The 17,378-nt window shown below is 34.9% G+C and overlaps 1 protein-coding gene across 1 annotated transcript; it reads right to left on the reverse strand.

The window, feature by feature from the left end:
* Nucleotides 1-452: 452 nt before the first annotated feature.
* Nucleotides 453-11,470, reverse strand: LOC128641733 (zona pellucida sperm-binding protein 2-like). Its single transcript, XM_053694258.1, has 18 exons — nucleotides 11,434-11,470; nucleotides 9,601-9,687; nucleotides 8,747-8,826; nucleotides 5,970-6,104; nucleotides 5,846-5,884; nucleotides 5,525-5,692; nucleotides 5,333-5,429; nucleotides 5,071-5,252; nucleotides 4,874-4,985; nucleotides 3,925-4,100; nucleotides 3,757-3,848; nucleotides 2,936-3,063; nucleotides 2,652-2,841; nucleotides 2,384-2,519; nucleotides 1,796-1,889; nucleotides 876-885; nucleotides 685-767; nucleotides 453-610 (listed from the first exon to the last, which is right to left on the reverse strand). The coding sequence occupies exons 1-18, from the start codon at nucleotides 11,468-11,470 to the stop codon at nucleotides 471-473; spliced, it is 1,986 nt and encodes a 661-aa protein (XP_053550233.1). The 3' UTR covers nucleotides 453-470.
* Nucleotides 11,471-17,378: the final 5,908 nt, after the last annotated feature.

The raw sequence follows: 17,378 nt of genomic DNA on the forward strand, positions 1-17,378 counted from the left end.
GCAGGTAAAGTCATTAAAGTACATTTATTATTTTGTCTCTCTCAACTTGTTTTATGTCCCTTTAAAGGACATTCTACTCAAGGGATTATCCATCTTTTAAAACACAATTTCTAAATTACCCATTCCCCACTTTTGGTTAACCAGTTATAATACTTATTTATCTCTGGTTACCTTGTATCCAAGCCTCTGCAGACTGACCCCTTATCTCAGTTTTTTTACAGACCCAAATTTAAGCCAGTGGCGTAAGCAAAATTTTATATATTTGTAACACATGAACACCCTCTAGCTGTTAAAAACCTGAAACTCATTCAAGGGCTTAGAAATTAGCCTGAGTACCTAGGTTTTGCTTTCAATACGGATTGTGTATGGTGAGAGGCATAAAATGACTAAACTAAAATCTATAGTTGAGGGGGGGGGGGGGGGGGAGTTAGAACTGAACAGTCAAGACCAGATAGCAATTACACATTTTATTAGAAAGTGCTTAGTGTAACATTTGTGCGTTTCCATTTAAAAACCAAAATGACAACAACTGCCAAGACAATTACAGCAGACATTCCAATAAGAGGCAAAACGACCGTAACCAACTGCTCCATGACGACATTAGCATGATCTAGGATGAGAATGATAGTTATTAGCTGAATAGCTGTATATTATGGAGAAGTTTAAACATTTTAGTTTTCTTACCTTCATATTGTTGCACACGGCTGTCTGGATCCAGAAATTTTATTGGGCCTGGGAGACTCACAAGAGTAGATTCTTTGTTCAAGCTCACGTCTGCGTGGGAACATTACATATAAAAACATAGCACATGCTTTATTTAACAAAGCTTTGCAAAACTAGCGCTCATGTTCTACTCCCTTAAATGAGCAATGCACTGATTTTTGTCTCTTCATAATGTGTTCCCAAACAATTTTACCTCCTGGGGTGTTTAATAGATGAAATTAACTATTAAAATACTATTTTAATTTAAAATCACTGCCTTTTATGTAGGCAAATTAATAGGTGGGGATACAAGTACTGGTTATAGAAAAAGGTTATAAAAACCCAAACACACCTTAGTGGGGTGGGACAGATTCCATTCTCTCTAAAGTATTGGTGAGATAAGACAGGATTATGTTATCTACTCTCCCTGCAAGGTCAGTCCATTTTGTTGTGTTTTCAATTAGCAACACCAGCTGTCACACAAATAACCCTAAAGAGGCACTTACAGTATAACTTTTTTTTAAAGGAAACAAAGAAACCAGTTTTACAATACACTGTCCCTTTAAAACTAGTGGAATCACGGCCATTTAAGAACTTAAATTTGGTTTTTGCTCCAGACTGCAGTTGCAGGTTCAGATAAATGTCATCCTATTTAAGAAATACAAAAATTAAATTGTCCATTCAATGATGGAAACACAAATTACTCTGAAGCTAAGGTCAGTAATTCTCTAACACCTTTTTGGAGAGAAAAAACATTTTAGCTAAGTTCTCATCTCAGGACCTGGGAAGCTAGCAAGTAGGACAACCCATTGACCTAGTCTTACTCAGAACCTTAAAGAAGTTACAAAAAAAAAAAACCTCTAAATAAATGCTTGTTAGAATGATGCATTTAAAGAAATTAGTCTGAGGTTTTTAATTAGTTGTTTAAATATTGACAAAAGTAAAGTTTTAGTGTCAATAAAACAATGGGAGCTGCTCTGTTCAATTAAGGACAGTTATAAATAGGTCACTAGAGTGAGCAACCAATGGCTGTGTGGACTAAGTGTTCTGCACTTCCATTTTAAATAAACAAAAAAAAAACCCTGGAACTTACCTCTTCTTCTTCTGGCCACTGGACAGATCTTTGTGCAAAGTGGAGAGTCAGGTGATGTTGTGTCACAAACTATAGCACTGCAATGGAAGTAAATCTAAAAAAAAAAAAATTTAAGGCACAATGTCAGACAAACATGATATTAAATTTAAAATCCAACATGTCAAAAAAATAAATCCAACCAATTGTTCATTATTCAGATAGAAGTAAATTGGAAAGTTAATTTCATTTTCTATTGTAAATTTTGCATTGTTCAACAATTTGCTGAAAAGTTGTTAAAATTTACATGCTCTGTATCATGAACGCTTACTCATTTATGCAGTTTCAATGAGAATTTAGTTTTTTTTTTAAACCACACACATGGTTAGAATTTAGCAAGGGTGGTCAGTAGTTAATCTTAATAGAATCCTTTAAAAAACAAATGGTCACAACCTTTAAGACCTTGAAAATTAGTTCATAAATAAAAAATCTTTCCTATAGATGGAGAGCAAAATTTAGTAGTTCCAGAAAGGTTTTGTTTTTAAAAAACAAAAAAAACAAAAAAAAAAAAAAAAAACACAGATTGCTCATTTAGTCTGAAAGGAAACTCACCAAGTTTGTTGTGGCTTCCCCATTGGACACAAAAGAGAATGTTTTGACTTCAAACCATTTCCTGTAACTTGGTAGTGGCACATTAGAGCCAACACGATGAAGCACAGTTATGCTACTATCCTCATATACTGGGCATCTGGAGAAAAGGAAATAAGTTACTACTTAAATAGAAGTTACACCAGTTTTAAAGAGAATATTTAGTCTTGTTATCCTTAATGTGTTACTTTTTAGTCCATTAAAATTTAATTTGCAAAGATTAAGTTCATACCCATCAACAAGAATACCCCATTTTGGCAAAGTATTTGGATCTTTTGACATTGTTGCCCAACAGTCATCCAGGACTAGTTCAATATTTGGGTCATTGCGGTTCAGAAGTTGTACTTCCAGGTATATTGGGTCACGCAAAGTCTTCACAATTGGATACAGAAAGCTACTATAGGGACTTGTGTAGGCGTCATCTACAAAAAAAAAAAAAAAAAAGTAAACCATCTATATCTGCCAAGCATGTTTTTATCATGTCATACTATGTTCTGTCAAGGTGTTCAATTATACCTGGATAAAGGTCGAGTATAAGAGAGAGTGGACCATCACTTTTGGAAGATACAGGGGGCGGAAGTGTTGCCACATTTACAATCACTGTTGCATTAGAGAGACTTCTGTAGTAACATCGAACTGTCACCCTGCAAGATGTTAAGTCATAGAAAGACCGGATAAATATGCAGTTTAACAGAAAACAAAGAAACTCACAGGTTTGTAAGAACACAATAAGGCCCATATTTATCAAGCTCCGTACAGAGCTTGAAGGGCCGTGTTTCTGGAGAGTCTTCAGACTCGCCAGAAACACAAGTTATGAAGCAGCGGCCTAAAGACCGCTGCTCCATAACCCTGTCCGCCTGCTCTGAGCAGGCGGACAGGAATCGCTGGAAATCAACCCGATCTGGTTAATTGACATCTCCCTGCTGGCGGCCGATTGGCCGCGAGTCAGCAGGGGGTGGCGTTGCACCAGCAGCTCTTGTGAGCTGCTGGTGCAATGTTAAATGTGGAGAGCGTATTGCTCTCTGCATTTAGCGAGGTCTTGCGGATCTGATCCAGCCTGTCAGATCAGGTCTGCAAGACCTTTGATAAATAGGGGCCTATGACTGAGTAACAAGGGAACAAATGCTCTTTTAAATGTCTAAGTTAAGAGAACATTACTATGCATTCTATTGGGGCATCTAGGTGGTTTTATGTACCCCTATTCATCCAGCTGCCCTCTAGCCAAGTGGACTAGATTTTTTTGGTGGAGTTGTGGTCTAGAACCATCCCTGGGCTTAGCAAGGAGTTAAGTTTAAATTACATGTCTGGAAATCACAAAAGCATTAAGAGAAACATACCTATAGTCGCTGTCTCTTGAAATTCTTCTTAGTCTAGCATCATTCCAGAATGCATACAATTCATTTTCAAATATGGCATAATTGTCTATAAACTGGGGGGTGAGGGAAAAAAAAAAAAAAGTTTAATAAAGTACACACTCACTAGCTATTCCAGTAGACATTTTTTACCTTCACTTTAGTGCCACAAGCATTCAGAGGTACATTGAAGATCAGCCTATTCTTAAACGTAGTATTTGGTTTGCAGGTATTATCTCCCAATCTCACAGTAGTCAAGTCTAAGGGTGGACTTGTTATTGAATCAAGTACTTCAAATCTCATATTCCCATCTGTTGTACATGTAGCCCCTGGAGGGGAAAAAAAATAAATATATATATATATATATATATACACACACACACACACACACACATATACACACACACATACATACTGATATGGTTAACACCAACACTTAGCCTACAGGGCCAGAGACCAGGAGCCCTTGTAAGTGGTTCAGGCAGTTTTTTACCTTGATATCCTAAAAAAAAAAAAACCTGGTCTGCTGTACTCTAAAGCATTTTTCAGCCATAAAACATTGAGTTGTGCATATTATAAGAGGGTTAACCTAATATTTTAACAACATTTCCAGAAATCTGCAAAATTCCTTACTTTAGTGTTGCAAAATGTAGCCTGCTCTACCCTCTTTATCAGTGTCCTAATTCCAAACCCTGAGGTATCATGTAACAAAGAGTGCACATGAGGATAATTACTTATGTGATGTGGGGGTCGAGGGACAGCAGGTACTGCTATTGTTTGGTGCCAAAGGCTTTGTGAAAGCTTCTTAATTACTGTGAACTGCTTTAGTCAGGTATCAAGCGACTTGATTACTACTGTGCAAGTGCATTCTGCCATAGCTATGGCCTGGATAGTACCTTCCATATGGAAATGTGCAAGGGTTAGCTTGCTGCAGACAAAACTATGCCTTAAATGCTTTGAGGGTTAAAAAAAATTATTTTGCAAGTAAGTTTAAGCTGCATTATATATTAGAAACTTATGTTAGTTCATACTGTTTTATGAACCTTTAAATGGATTGTCAGGCATGGTGCAAGGCTGTGTGTTTTTTTAATTCAATACTTACATGGGGGATTTTGATCATTTACACATTTTGCATTGATAAGCATTGGTATAATTGAATCATCTAAATTAAAGTAGGCCAATAGTGAATTTAGGTAACTGGTATTTCCATCTCTCTGTAGAGAAGAAAAAAAAAAAAGTTAGTGTTCTAAATTTAACTAAACATGACCAGTCCACCCAGACAGTTAAGGATGGATTTACCTTTAATATACTGCTTTTAATGTATAACCAGATACCATTTCTAGTATCCACAATGAATCCTTTTTGCTGAAGAGCTGAGGCACTCATGGGAAGTTGTACATTATCCAGTTCAAGTCCGGCCAGGACACCACCGAAGTTTGGCATCTTTATCATCATGTACGTATTATTGCAGATGGGAGGGCCTATTCAAAAAGGCAAAGCTTTAACATTCCTATTAGAATGGATGCTAGAGGTTGTGTTCCGTTTAAGAAATAGGCTTTACCTTTGTAACAAATGATTGCCACCTCTATGACAATGCTTTGAGACTGATAGCGAGAAGACAGTTTGATGTTACCAGTGTATGTCATCTGATTTTCAACCTACATGAGGACCAGTTTATAAAAATTTAATTTCAGTTGCTTAACTTGGGGGAGAGAAAAAAAAATATAAATAAAAAAAATACATTTTAACTTACGTTCCATGATCTGATACCAGGAGCATTGTATGGAGCCTGGATTATGAAGTTGCTTACATCGCTTAAGATTTCATATCCTGCTTTTTTGGCTTCTGCTAGAGACATGGTTTCAGGGTTGGCACCTTTAATTGATATGGTCCAGTAAGGGTGTTTGATAGGAACAACAGTCTGCAAATTAAGGAAAGATTGTTTATTTTTTTTCTCAATATATAAAAACCCAACTTATGTTTGCAATCCATGAGACACCCCCCCAAAAAAAAATAAAAGGTTTCCTTTGCTGTGACCAGTTAGGGTTAGACTTATGCCGATTAATCTACATACCTCATCATCAAATCCATAGAGTGTTCTGGGGATTTTAGCCTTGGGAGAAAAGGAAATACATCATAAAAAAAAAAAAGCTTGAAACAAGGTTTAGGGAAATACCAAACTAAGTAACTAAAATTACTGTAAATTTAGAGTCTCCACAGGTGACATCCGCCGCTTGTGGCACCTCATCATCTTGGGCATCAAAGCATACAACCCTATAAGTAGTTTGTTCTTTGGTGGTATTTATCGCCAAATGCAATACACGTCTTCCTGCCTGCACACAAGTAGAAAGATATGAGTAACAAGCAGGATTCAAATCTTGTCTGAATTATACAAAAAATTGCTAAATCAAATTTAAACTCAAGCAACTATTGTGGAAATAAAAAAGTGCATTAAGGTGAAGATTTCTCAATATTAAAGTGTTTAGTCAGTGAGACTTCAGATAACTAAAAAATCTTTGTGTCTAATAAAATTAGGTTGCTAAATCAACCTAATTTTATATTTGTTTTGCTTCCTTTTTAGAAAGGCAAATCAAATTGCTTGTTCAATCCAGAAGTTTTATAAAGATGCTCTATGTAATCAAAAGCATTTACTGAACATAAGCCAGACTGTTACATGTATTCACATACTGGTGAAGGACCATAGAAACCTCAGTATAGAAAAAGGAAGTGTTAAGACAAATTTAAATTGGTGGGCCTAAACTATAAATAAAACCAAATACATATAAAAATGTAAGTTTAATTCTCTCAATCACGAAAGTTAATTTTAACAACTTTCCATTTTTTGTGTTTGTTTTGTTCTCTGGAATCCTTTGCCGAATAGTAAAGAGAATAAAATTTGGTTTATTCACATATATGCAGGAAGTATGTGAAAAGCAAATATTCACTATACTACCAGTGGTTTCATAAAATCTGTAGAGAATCTCGTTTAAAAATTGGAAATATTTCCCCAATGTGGACATAACTTAATAGCAGCAAAAATAGAATCAAGTTAGCAGCAAAGAACCTGGAATAAATGTCCTTAAATTTATTGAGCATATAATAAACTTGTTTCAAAAGGGGACAAAGTATCTATAGTTCCTATTCACGTGTATATTTCTTGGTATGTATGGTCTGATGTTTACAAGTGCCCTATAGCCACTCTGATACCCTTACCCTACTTGTTATTCCGGGTTGTGCAGGTATCCCAAAAGATAAAAACCAACATCATGGCTGTTACGCTCACCACCTTTTGGCGCGTTTGTATTTTTTCTTGTGCGGCTTCCGTGTATTCCTCCCAAACAAACCTCTTCTCCTGGGTGAAGTGGTAGTATGTTCAGGCTAGGGACCGCTTGTTTAATCCTGGTATCTGTTAAGATAGTATCCTCAAAAGGGTTTCAGTCTAACATCTACGCGTTTCAGCTGCCAAACAGCCTTTATCAAGATGCTCCTCCGTATTTAGCAATTAAATACCCTTCAAGTGCTGTTAGTAATTTCCATTGTTGCCGGGTCTTAAAATCCATTAGGTTTCCTAGACTTATATTGCATATAAAATTCTAATGGATTTTAAGACCCAGCAACAATGGAAATTACTAACAGCACTTGAAGGGTATTTAATTGCTAAATAAATACTGAGGAGCATCTTGATAAAGGCTGTTTGGCAGCTGAAACGTATAGATGTTAGACTGAAACACTTTTGAGAATACCATTTTCTTGGAGAGCACTCTGGATACTATCTATTCTCAGATACCAGGATTAAACAAGCAATCCCTAGACTGAAGAGATACTACCACTCCCCCAGAACGCAATTACATTCATAGCACTTCACCCACAAGGAGAGAGATAGTTTGAAAGGAATACATGGCAGCCGCACAAGAACTACACCAACAGGGGGTGAGCATAACTGCCATGAGGTTGGTGTTTATCTTTTGGGATACCTGCATTACCCAGAACAAGTGGGGTAAGTATCAGTGGCTATAGGGCACTTGTAAACATCAGACCATACAGGCACGTGAATGGAACTATAGATACTTTGTCCCCTTTTAAAACAAGTTTTTTTATGCCTGATAAATTTGAAGGACTTTTATTCCAGGTTCTTTGCTGCTATTAAGTTATGTCCACATTAGGAAAATATTCCCAATTTTAAAACAAGATTCTCTATGTTAAAAATCAAATCTTCACTATACCACCAGTGGTTTCATAAAATCACATATCTAGAAAGCACAACATATTATTCTGCAATTAACTTAGGTTTTTGGGAGTAATTAGAGTTATTCAACCAAGATTGTTATTAGATCTATAGAAAGATGTATAGATTACCTAATCTCAAACTTAGATCTATTTGTTTTTTCCACTGAACAGTGAAATGAGTTAGGTCCCAGCAGTGAGCTGCTAAATCCTATTTAGGTATGTTATTCAAATACCAAAAACAAGGCACATTTAATCATAAAGTCAATTGCAAACTGAGCCATGAAAGTTTGATTTTACTGTCAAATCTGCAGACCAACGGTTTAAGCATAAATCTGTGATAGTGTAGCTCATACATTAACTATGAATCATAAAAATTAATTGTCCCAGTGATGTGTCAACTGGGCACAGCTACAAAATTGCCACTAGTTACATGCAAAATGTAATATTAAATAGGACATTATAAACCTCATTTTGTTCTTTTATTCAGATAGATAAAAAAAAGTAAATTGGAGACTCCTCTAATTAGTTTATGCTTTTCAACAAAGCATTCCAAGAGAATTACCTAGGTAGGCTCAGGAGCTGATTGATGGCTGTACACACATGCCTTGCCGTTTATTCAAATGATGCCGAATGAAAAGTAAATTGGAAAATTGTTTAAAATGTTATTTTCTATTTGCCATCATGAAAGATAAATGTTTCAGGTCCCTTTAAAGTATTCTTACAGGCTAATGTTAAAGTGTAAACATACCTCTTGTATGGTACATTTGTCAGGAACAGTCAGCGTTTTACCCTTAGTATTCCCGCAATCCAATACCTGGCCAGTAGAGTCTGATGGGAAAACAAGCAGGTCAGCATGAAACAATTTCCCAGCAGAGTTAAGGTTTTAAAGGGACAACACTAAATAAATGCTAGTTAGAATGATGCATTCAAAGAAAAGTTCAGTCAAAAAAAATAAAAATAAATTTATATATATATTCAGTTTCCTTATCCGTTTAAATATTGACAAAAAAAGTGTAAAGTTAGTCTATAAAACAATGGGAGCTGCCATGTTGTAACTTTGGTTACCTTTTCTGCTATGGCTTATTAGGGACAATTATAAATAGGTCACTAAAGTGTGCAGCCAATGGAATATAACAGTGTTCTGCACTACCACCAGGAACTGAAAAGCTAACCATTTCAGAATGAAATTGCAGGAAAAGGGGGACAAAATAAGTCTATTGCAGACTTCTATTTAATATTACCATCTCAAGGTAGGAATTGCTCCCAGTTAAAGGGATACTAAACCCAAATTTAGTCTCTCATTCAGATAGGAGTAAATTAGAAAGTTGCATGATAGATAGAGATATATATATTTTTTTTTTAACAATAGAAGAAACATTTGATTCAGCACGCTAGATAGCTCTTTCTGATTGGTGGCTAAATTTAGCCACCAAGCGCAATGCAAACTTTGAACCAAAAATGGGCCACTCCTAAGCTTAAGTTTCAAATAAAGCTAGTAAGAAGCAAGTTGCCTGCTCTATCTGAAGAAAAAAAAAAAAAAAAATTAGTATCCCTTTACTAAGACCTAAATTTAAAAGGCTACCCCATAACACCTTTACTTACCCACAATACGAATATTCTCCCACAAAGTCATGCGGATTCCTTTAGGTTTTTGCAACTGGATTTCATTGTCAAGACAGGAAACCGTTCCTGCAAGAAGTTACATTTTCAGCCAATATTTAGACCTCAAGGTGCAAGTAGAAGAATGACATCCTATAGAGAATTAAGCACCACTAACAAGTAACTAAATATTGCATCAAGTAGATTTGTCCTTAACAGATACTGTACACCCTTAGGTGACCATGTACAGTGAGTAGGTGGAGTCACATGAACCTCTGCCTTAAGTGCCACCCTTGAACCTGCAATATATGTTTTTATAAAACAGCAGCGATTGTATTCTCTTGGCTGCCAGTAACAAACTCAATTATTTTACCTCATTTGTTACCAACATCACAGTGTCCCAGTAAAAGATTCAAAAGCAGTGATTTTACGCCACAGGCTACACAAAATGCCTCAAAAAAATTAAATCCTTAGCACCCTCTGCTAGTATGTAGTATGTGTAATCTTGCTTCTTTCTGGGTCATATTTGTAAAACAGGCTCGGGAGGCCTTTACAATGTGGTTGCCACCCAGAGCAACTTTTGAAATTCAGTGATTTTGCATCTTGACTATGCAATACTGCTGTAATATATCCAATTGTATCTGAAATGAATTTCCATTTTTCTTAAAAAAAAAAAAAAAAAAAACCTTCAGCCACATGCCTTATTTGGGAGGAGCCAGTTATAGCTTCAAGACAATACTAGTAGCACTTGTCATTAATTCAGTATAGAGTTAATAGTTTTGCAGTTCTGTTAAAGCCAATTATGGACAGATATGTAATGAGGTTAGTCTTAAAGTCTGTAGTGTGTATCAAGGCCTCCACTGTCCCTTTAAAATGGGGGATTTTTTTTTTTTTTTTTTTTTACAGGCCCACAATACAGTAGTAAAGGTTAACACTCCTGTAGGCAGTAAGGTTGTGATTGGGGGGGGGGGGGGGATAAAATAGCTGGTTGCCAAGGGAAAATATAATCTACACACTTTAATGTTAGCAGGTCTACTTTTTTTTTTTATATATTTAAGCCTTGATTTTCTTGCATAGCTCGTTCCATCTTCTGAAGACAGAAGCTTCAACAGTCTAGTTACCTATGGTTCACTTTTACAGACCTACATTTACTGCTCCCCTTAGCAAACGTCTCCCATACTCCTTCACCTAGTTGAAGCAGCACATGGTAAATGCATCTCTAGCATTAAAGGGACAGTATACACCAATTTTCATATAACTGTCTGCAATAGACAAGAATATGCACAGATACTAATATAAAAATCCAGTCTAGAATCTCAAAATTTAGCACTGTTGATAAAGTTAGGCTGGGACACCCAATAAAAGCAGACACTCCCCTCATCTCCTGCAAATGAAGACCCATTACACAAACAGGAGTCTGTAGGCATCAGTTTAGATCTAAAACTGTGGGGCTTGGTTTAACTTGGACTGGGTGTGCACCAAGTTAACAGAGCAGCTTCAACTAGGTGAGAAGATAACCCTCAGCACAAAGTGCCCAAAATAATGGAAGCAAACTATAGCTATTTAGCCTGTGTGACTTCTACAAAGTTACTGAAGCACAAACAATTATACTGCAGCTAACTGGTATGTATGCAGGTTTTGATGACTATATGGCAGCAGATTCTGCTACAGTGTTTAAGACACATGTGCCTCAGTATGCCATCAGGTTTTAAAAGAAAAAAAAACAATATTAATAAATTCAATGGGTTTTATTTTTAAATGGTACACTATATGAATAATTTATTTTAGACTTCAGTATCCCTTAAATAAATTTTGAAATTCTTGTTCATTAGATACCTGGGAAGTCCAATGGTTTTGTAGCGTCAGACAGCATTATTAAGCATAAACAACTTATGAGAAAACATCTGAAAAATAAAAATAGCACATTAGACCACAAGATATTTAACCAAAACCAGATTTAACCTGTGATTATCAAACCTTACCTGGCAGATTTAATCCAAAAAGGCAGCATTGTCGGCAAATTTGTGCCTTTAGTAGTGGGGGAGCCCATTTCAAAAGAAAACTATTTAACATACATAAAAGACCAGGAGTAGTTCAGAGGCAGCCAACAAATAAAAATTGAAAGAAAAATAAACTAGGAATCTGAAAAGATTGTGTGGCAGATCACTATTTATGGCTTACACCTAAATGGGCGTAGCCAATCAGATTCTGATGGTAGTTTAGTGTTTCACACCAGTAATTAATTTACTATTAATCATTTATTTCTTCCTTTACCAATTTAAAGTTAAGGCATATATATATATATCTTAAACCAGATCCAAAATATTTATTGATTTTCGGCACAGCTTGTATACTGATTTGATATTTATAATTATATAGTATAGGGAGAGATTACATATAGGAAAAGTTGTTCTTTTTTATGTTTTTATTTGTTAAACAAGTAATATGTTGTATTAAAGGATGTTTGTTAAAATTATAAAGTGTGCATGAAAAAAAAGTGCAAATACTTGTAAATGCTGCTTAATATTTTAATACAGATTAAACAGGAGGGAAATTGTTCTATGAATATTTGGAAGCTATAAAAAATGACAGTGATATCCAGTGATAGCTAAGGTTAAATTCTGAAGAAACATTAGCTGAGAAACAAAATATGTAAGATTTACAATAAAATGAAATACAACACTATTGCACATTGCTCTTTTACCTAATTTATTAATAAGAGTCCTTCCTTAAGATTAATTAACTTAGATTTTAATGGTTCATAAAGGTTCATAAACTTTATTTTTTTAATTATTAGGCATAAGGGAGAGTAGCAATTGAAGGTAACATATTTTTCACAGGGAAAAAAAACAGCTGTTAGCAACAATAGTCATGGTATGATGCAAATGAAATTGCAGCAAAACATTAAAGGGACATTAAACACTAAATAAATGCTAGATCGAATTTTGCATTCAAAGAAAAGATTAGATTGAGAATAACATGTACTGTTAATGTATTTTTTTTAAGTTTCATTAGCTGTTTAAATATTGACAAAATAAGTGTAAAGTTTTAGTGTCTATAAAAAAATGGGAGCTGCCATGTTGTAACTTAGGTTACCTTCTTTGCTGTGGCCAATTACAGACAGTTATAAATAGGTCCCTAGAGTGTGCAGCCAATGGCTGTGTGGAATATAACAGTGTTCTGCACTTCCATTTCTAACAGGAACTGAAAAGCTCACAATTTCAGAATGGGATTACAGGAAAAAATAAAAAAATAAATAATGAAAGTAAATTGCAGAGATTTTGTTATATATATGATTTATCATTTTATATTACCATCTCAAAGTGTTTAATGTCCCTTTAAACTTACAGTCAGAATAAATACTTGTGAAAGAGTCACTCACAGGAACTAGCCTTTTATCAATAATACTGTTTCATATAATACCCCTACCTGAGTGTATAAAATTAACTTGTGCATTTGTAAGGTATACAATCTATAATGATGCATTTAATGCAAACATTAGCCTGAGAACAATATTTAGATGTATTGTTTTGAATTATATAAGTTGCTTAAATTTTATAGATTCTATAAATTACTTTAGTTTCTATAAAATGGGTGTTGCCATGTTGAAACCTAGGTTTTTTTCTTATCTATATTTTCTGCTGAGGGCAATTTGAGACAAATATAAAACATTCTATAAAAGAGAGTCTATAAACAAGGCTGTGTTAAATATATGATTCTGAAAACAACTATCTAACAGGGTTTCCACACAGCCTTGTTTGCACATTCTCTTTTATTGCTTGTTTTATATCTGTCTCCAATTGTCCTCAGCAGAAGAGATAAGGGGAAAACCTAGATTCTATATATTTATAAATACTCAGTATAATTGACAAAACCAACCATTTTCAGGGTTAAATTGCAGGAAAAAAGAGACTCCATAAATAATGAAAGTATATTGCAAAGTATTTTACAATACTAAATTAAACATTATATATGACATCTCAAACTTTGTCCCTTTAAAGGGACATTCAACTCTAAAAAAAAAAAAATCTTTAAATGTATTATTAACTTGCAGGTACACTATCCTAAAAATGAAAACAAAGACAACTATTAAAGATGTTAAACTATTTTTTGCATGAGCTGTTTAAAGGGATATGACACCTAAACTTTTTCTTTCATGATTCAGACAGAACATGCAATATTAAACAACTTTCTAATTTACTTCTGTTATCAATTTGTTTTCTTCTCTTGGTATCTTTTGTTGAAAAGCAGGTACGTAAGCTTAGGAGCCAGCCAATTTCTGGAGCACTTTATGGCAGCAGATTTGCAAGAATATTATCCATTTGCAAGAGCACTATATGGCAGCACTACTTCCTGCCATGTAGTGCTTCAGATGGCTACCTAGGTATCTCTTTAACAAAGAATATCATAGTGAAATGAAACTAAGAGACCAAATTATACCTAAATATGTATTGTTCACTAATAGAGAGGGACCATTCCAACAAAAAAAGTTTGTTTATTCAGCACAGGAGTCTCATTTTTTCAAGAAAGAATGCACATAATATATTTGGAAATGCTGTATTTTAGAATAAGCAAAAACCCTTTTGAGTACAATGTCCCTTTAAGATATGGAATATTAAAATACCTCTAATATACTGGCAATTGTGAGCTGTTTTAGGCGCATCAGAAAAATATCATATGACCAAATAATAGGTGCATCTTTGTATCATCTTCTTTATAGTTTCAGTATGAGGTGCAGTTTATTATCTAGTTGGTATTTTGCATGACAAGACAAATTACATCCAGAGGTAGAATAAACAATATATTTTTTAAAGGACCATTAAAGGGACATGAATCTTTCAGAATCAGATTGAGACAGAGCATACCATTTAAAAAAACTTTCCAATTTACTTCTATTATCTAATTAGATTCATTCTCTTTGTATACTTTGCTGAAGAAGCAGCAATACACTACTGGGAGCTAGCTGAACTCATTAAATGAGCCAATCACAAGAGGCATATAAGTGCAGCCACCATCAGTAGATATCTTCCAGCAATGCATTGCTGTCCTTGAGCCTACCTAGGTATTTTTTGTGACAAATGATACCAAGAGAATGGAGCAAATTTGATAATATAATAATTGCATTCTCTATCTCAAGGGGTTCTTCAATAGACCTGTACATTTGGATTCTTCATTAGGATCCGAATGTGGAAAAAGAAGGCCAACCGTGCTCTGCAGGTTTTTTTATTGTTAGCTGCATTTATTCTTGTGAAAGGTCAACACACTAAGATCTGTGCAAATCCAGATCTCATTGTGTTTGGATCCTAACAAAGTATCCGAATGCAAACGTCTCGTTTTCAAACCTGTCCACCTCCCTAACAGGCCAGGTTTTCAGGATTATCTGACCTGTTAGGGAGCACGAGGACAGGTTTGAAAACTCCTGCTCTATCTGAATCATAAAAGACACATTTTGGGCTTCATGTCCCTTTAAACTCAACATTTCAAAAAGGCATAAAATGTTTCATTATTGTGATAAACATTCATTATTTATTTTGTTTCCTTTTGCTGTAAAATACATCTGACATTTGTACTCCTTCCTCTTTCTTCCGGGTTGGTTTGGATAAATACTTTTAGCTCATTTTCAGTGAGCCAGTTTGCCCCTATTCCCCCCCCCCCCCCCCCCAACACACATCGTTAGCTGAACTCATCTTCTCCTTTAAGGTGGATTATCAGTTTTGCATCAAAAATCATGACTTGAAGATCATTCTTTACAATAGCAGTGGGCATACAAGGTAAGTTACATGTGCATATTACTGCATATATATATTTATATTTAGCTATTAGATGGAGATTGGAATTAAATATGTGTCTGCTTGCTTAAATATCTGTTAAATGGATTATTAATAATAACTAGCCAAGCTGAATCAGTGCTAAACCCCCTTAAGGCAAGAGGGAATGCTCTTTCCTTAAAGGGACATGAAACATTTTTTTTTTATGATTCAGATGCAGCACTGGTTTTCAAACCTATCTTTAGGTCTCCCTAACAGGCCACATTTTGAGGATATCTGAACTAGAGCACAGGTGAAACAAGCAGCTGATTAGTAAACCTAGTTATTTTACTTGCTCTCACCCAAGGTAATCCTGAAAACCTGGCCTGTTGGGGAGGTCTGAGGACAGGTTTGAAAACCAGTGAGACAGAGCATGCGATATCTGTGTATTAGTTTGTGATTGATTAGCATGGGTTCTTTTGTTCTGGGGGACAGGGAAATCAGTGAAAAGAAAAAACACAAATATATGCTCATTTGACAAAATAAAGCTGCATTATTCCTTGCAAAATGTCTTCTCAAATATGAAGGTACATTATCATGCAGCGTAAATTTATGTTTAATGTCCCTTTAATTAAGTGTCTTACTCTCTGACCCTGCTACATGCTACATGGTGATTGCTTTGATTAATGCTGGAGCTTATTTATTTGGCACCTGGTTTCTACAAAAAGGATTTTCTAGGTTTTTGTCTAGGAATTGCACTGAAAGAGCAAAACCCTGAATATGTTGCTAACAAAATTATAGTGTTGAAGGCTTTTAAAACATCACTTGTACGCCTATGTTTTGAAATGTAGTGCTTAGAGGGACATTCTAGTCAAAATAAACTTTAATGATTCAGACAGAGCATGCAATTTTAAGCAACTTTCTAATTTACTCCTATTATCAATTGTTTTTTGCTCTCTTGGTATCTTTATTTGAAAAAGCATGAATGTAAATTTAGGAGCCGACCCATTTTTTGTTCAGCACCTTGGTAGATCTTTATGATTGTTGTCTAATTGTAGCCACCAATCAGCAAACACTACCCAGGTGCTAAACCAAAAATGGGCCGGCTCCTAAGCTTACATTCAAATAAAGATAGCAAGAGAATGAAGACAATTTGATATTAGGAGTAAATTAGAAAGTTGCTTAAAATTGCTGCTCTATCTGAATCATGAAAGTTTAATATTGACGAGACGATTCCTTTAATTGTTGATATATGTTATGTATGTTTAAAATGACTGTAGTGTTCCTTTATTCATTATTCATTATTATTTAACAATTAAAAGGGAACATAGCAGTCAAATTTAAACTTTCTTGGATCAGATAACCAATGTGATAAGCGACTTCAATTAACTTATAGTATGAAATTTACTTTGCTCTTTTGTTATCCTTTGTTGAAAAGCATAGCTGCTGATTGGTGGCTACGCACATATGTCTCTTGTCATTTGCTCATCAGATATGTTTTGCTTGGTCCCAATCACTTAGAAAAAACTAAATCAACTGATTTATCTACAAAAATTTCCATAGACTTAACGTGGTTTTCTGTAGAAAATCATTAGATAAGTTTTGTTTTTGTTGTTTTAAAGAATTGGGGTGTGTTTAAAGGGGCAGTCTACTCCAGAATTGTTATTGTTTAAAAAGACAGATAATCCCTTTATTACCCATTTCCTTGTTTTGCATAACCAACTCTGTTTTATATAAATACATTTTTTACCTCTGTGATTACCTTGTATCTAAGCCTCTGCAGACTGCCCCCTTATCTCATTTCTTTTGATAGACATGAATTTTAGCCAGTGCTGACTCTTAAATAACTCCATGGTAGTGAGCATAATGTTATCTATATAACACACATGAACTAGCACTGTCTAACTGTCAACAACTGTTAAAATGCACTGAGATAAGAGGCAGTTCAATGGCTTAGAAATTAGCATATGAGCGAGTCTAGATTTAACTTTCCACAAAGAATACCAAAAGAAAAAAAGCAAATTTGATGATAAA

The sequence above is a fragment of the Bombina bombina genome, chromosome 11, assembly GCF_027579735.1.
Source record: "Bombina bombina isolate aBomBom1 chromosome 11, aBomBom1.pri, whole genome shotgun sequence".
In the NCBI taxonomy this organism is placed as follows: Eukaryota; Metazoa; Chordata; class Amphibia; order Anura; family Bombinatoridae; genus Bombina; species Bombina bombina.

What these genes read in the sequence shown, in the direction of transcription:
- LOC128641733 (XM_053694258.1), bottom strand. Translation starts at nt 11,470, where the DNA reads ATGCTGTCTGACGCTACAAAACCATTGGACTTCCCAG. An exon ending in GGCAATCATTTGTTACAAAG is followed by an intron (nt 5,253 to 5,332) that starts GTAAAGCCTATT and finishes CTTTTTGAATAG; the next exon opens with GCCCTCCCATCTGCAATAAT. An exon ending in AAATGATCAAAATCCCCCAT is followed by an intron (nt 4,101 to 4,873) that starts GTAAGTATTGAA and finishes TTTCCCCTCCAG; the next exon opens with GGGCTACATGTACAACAGAT.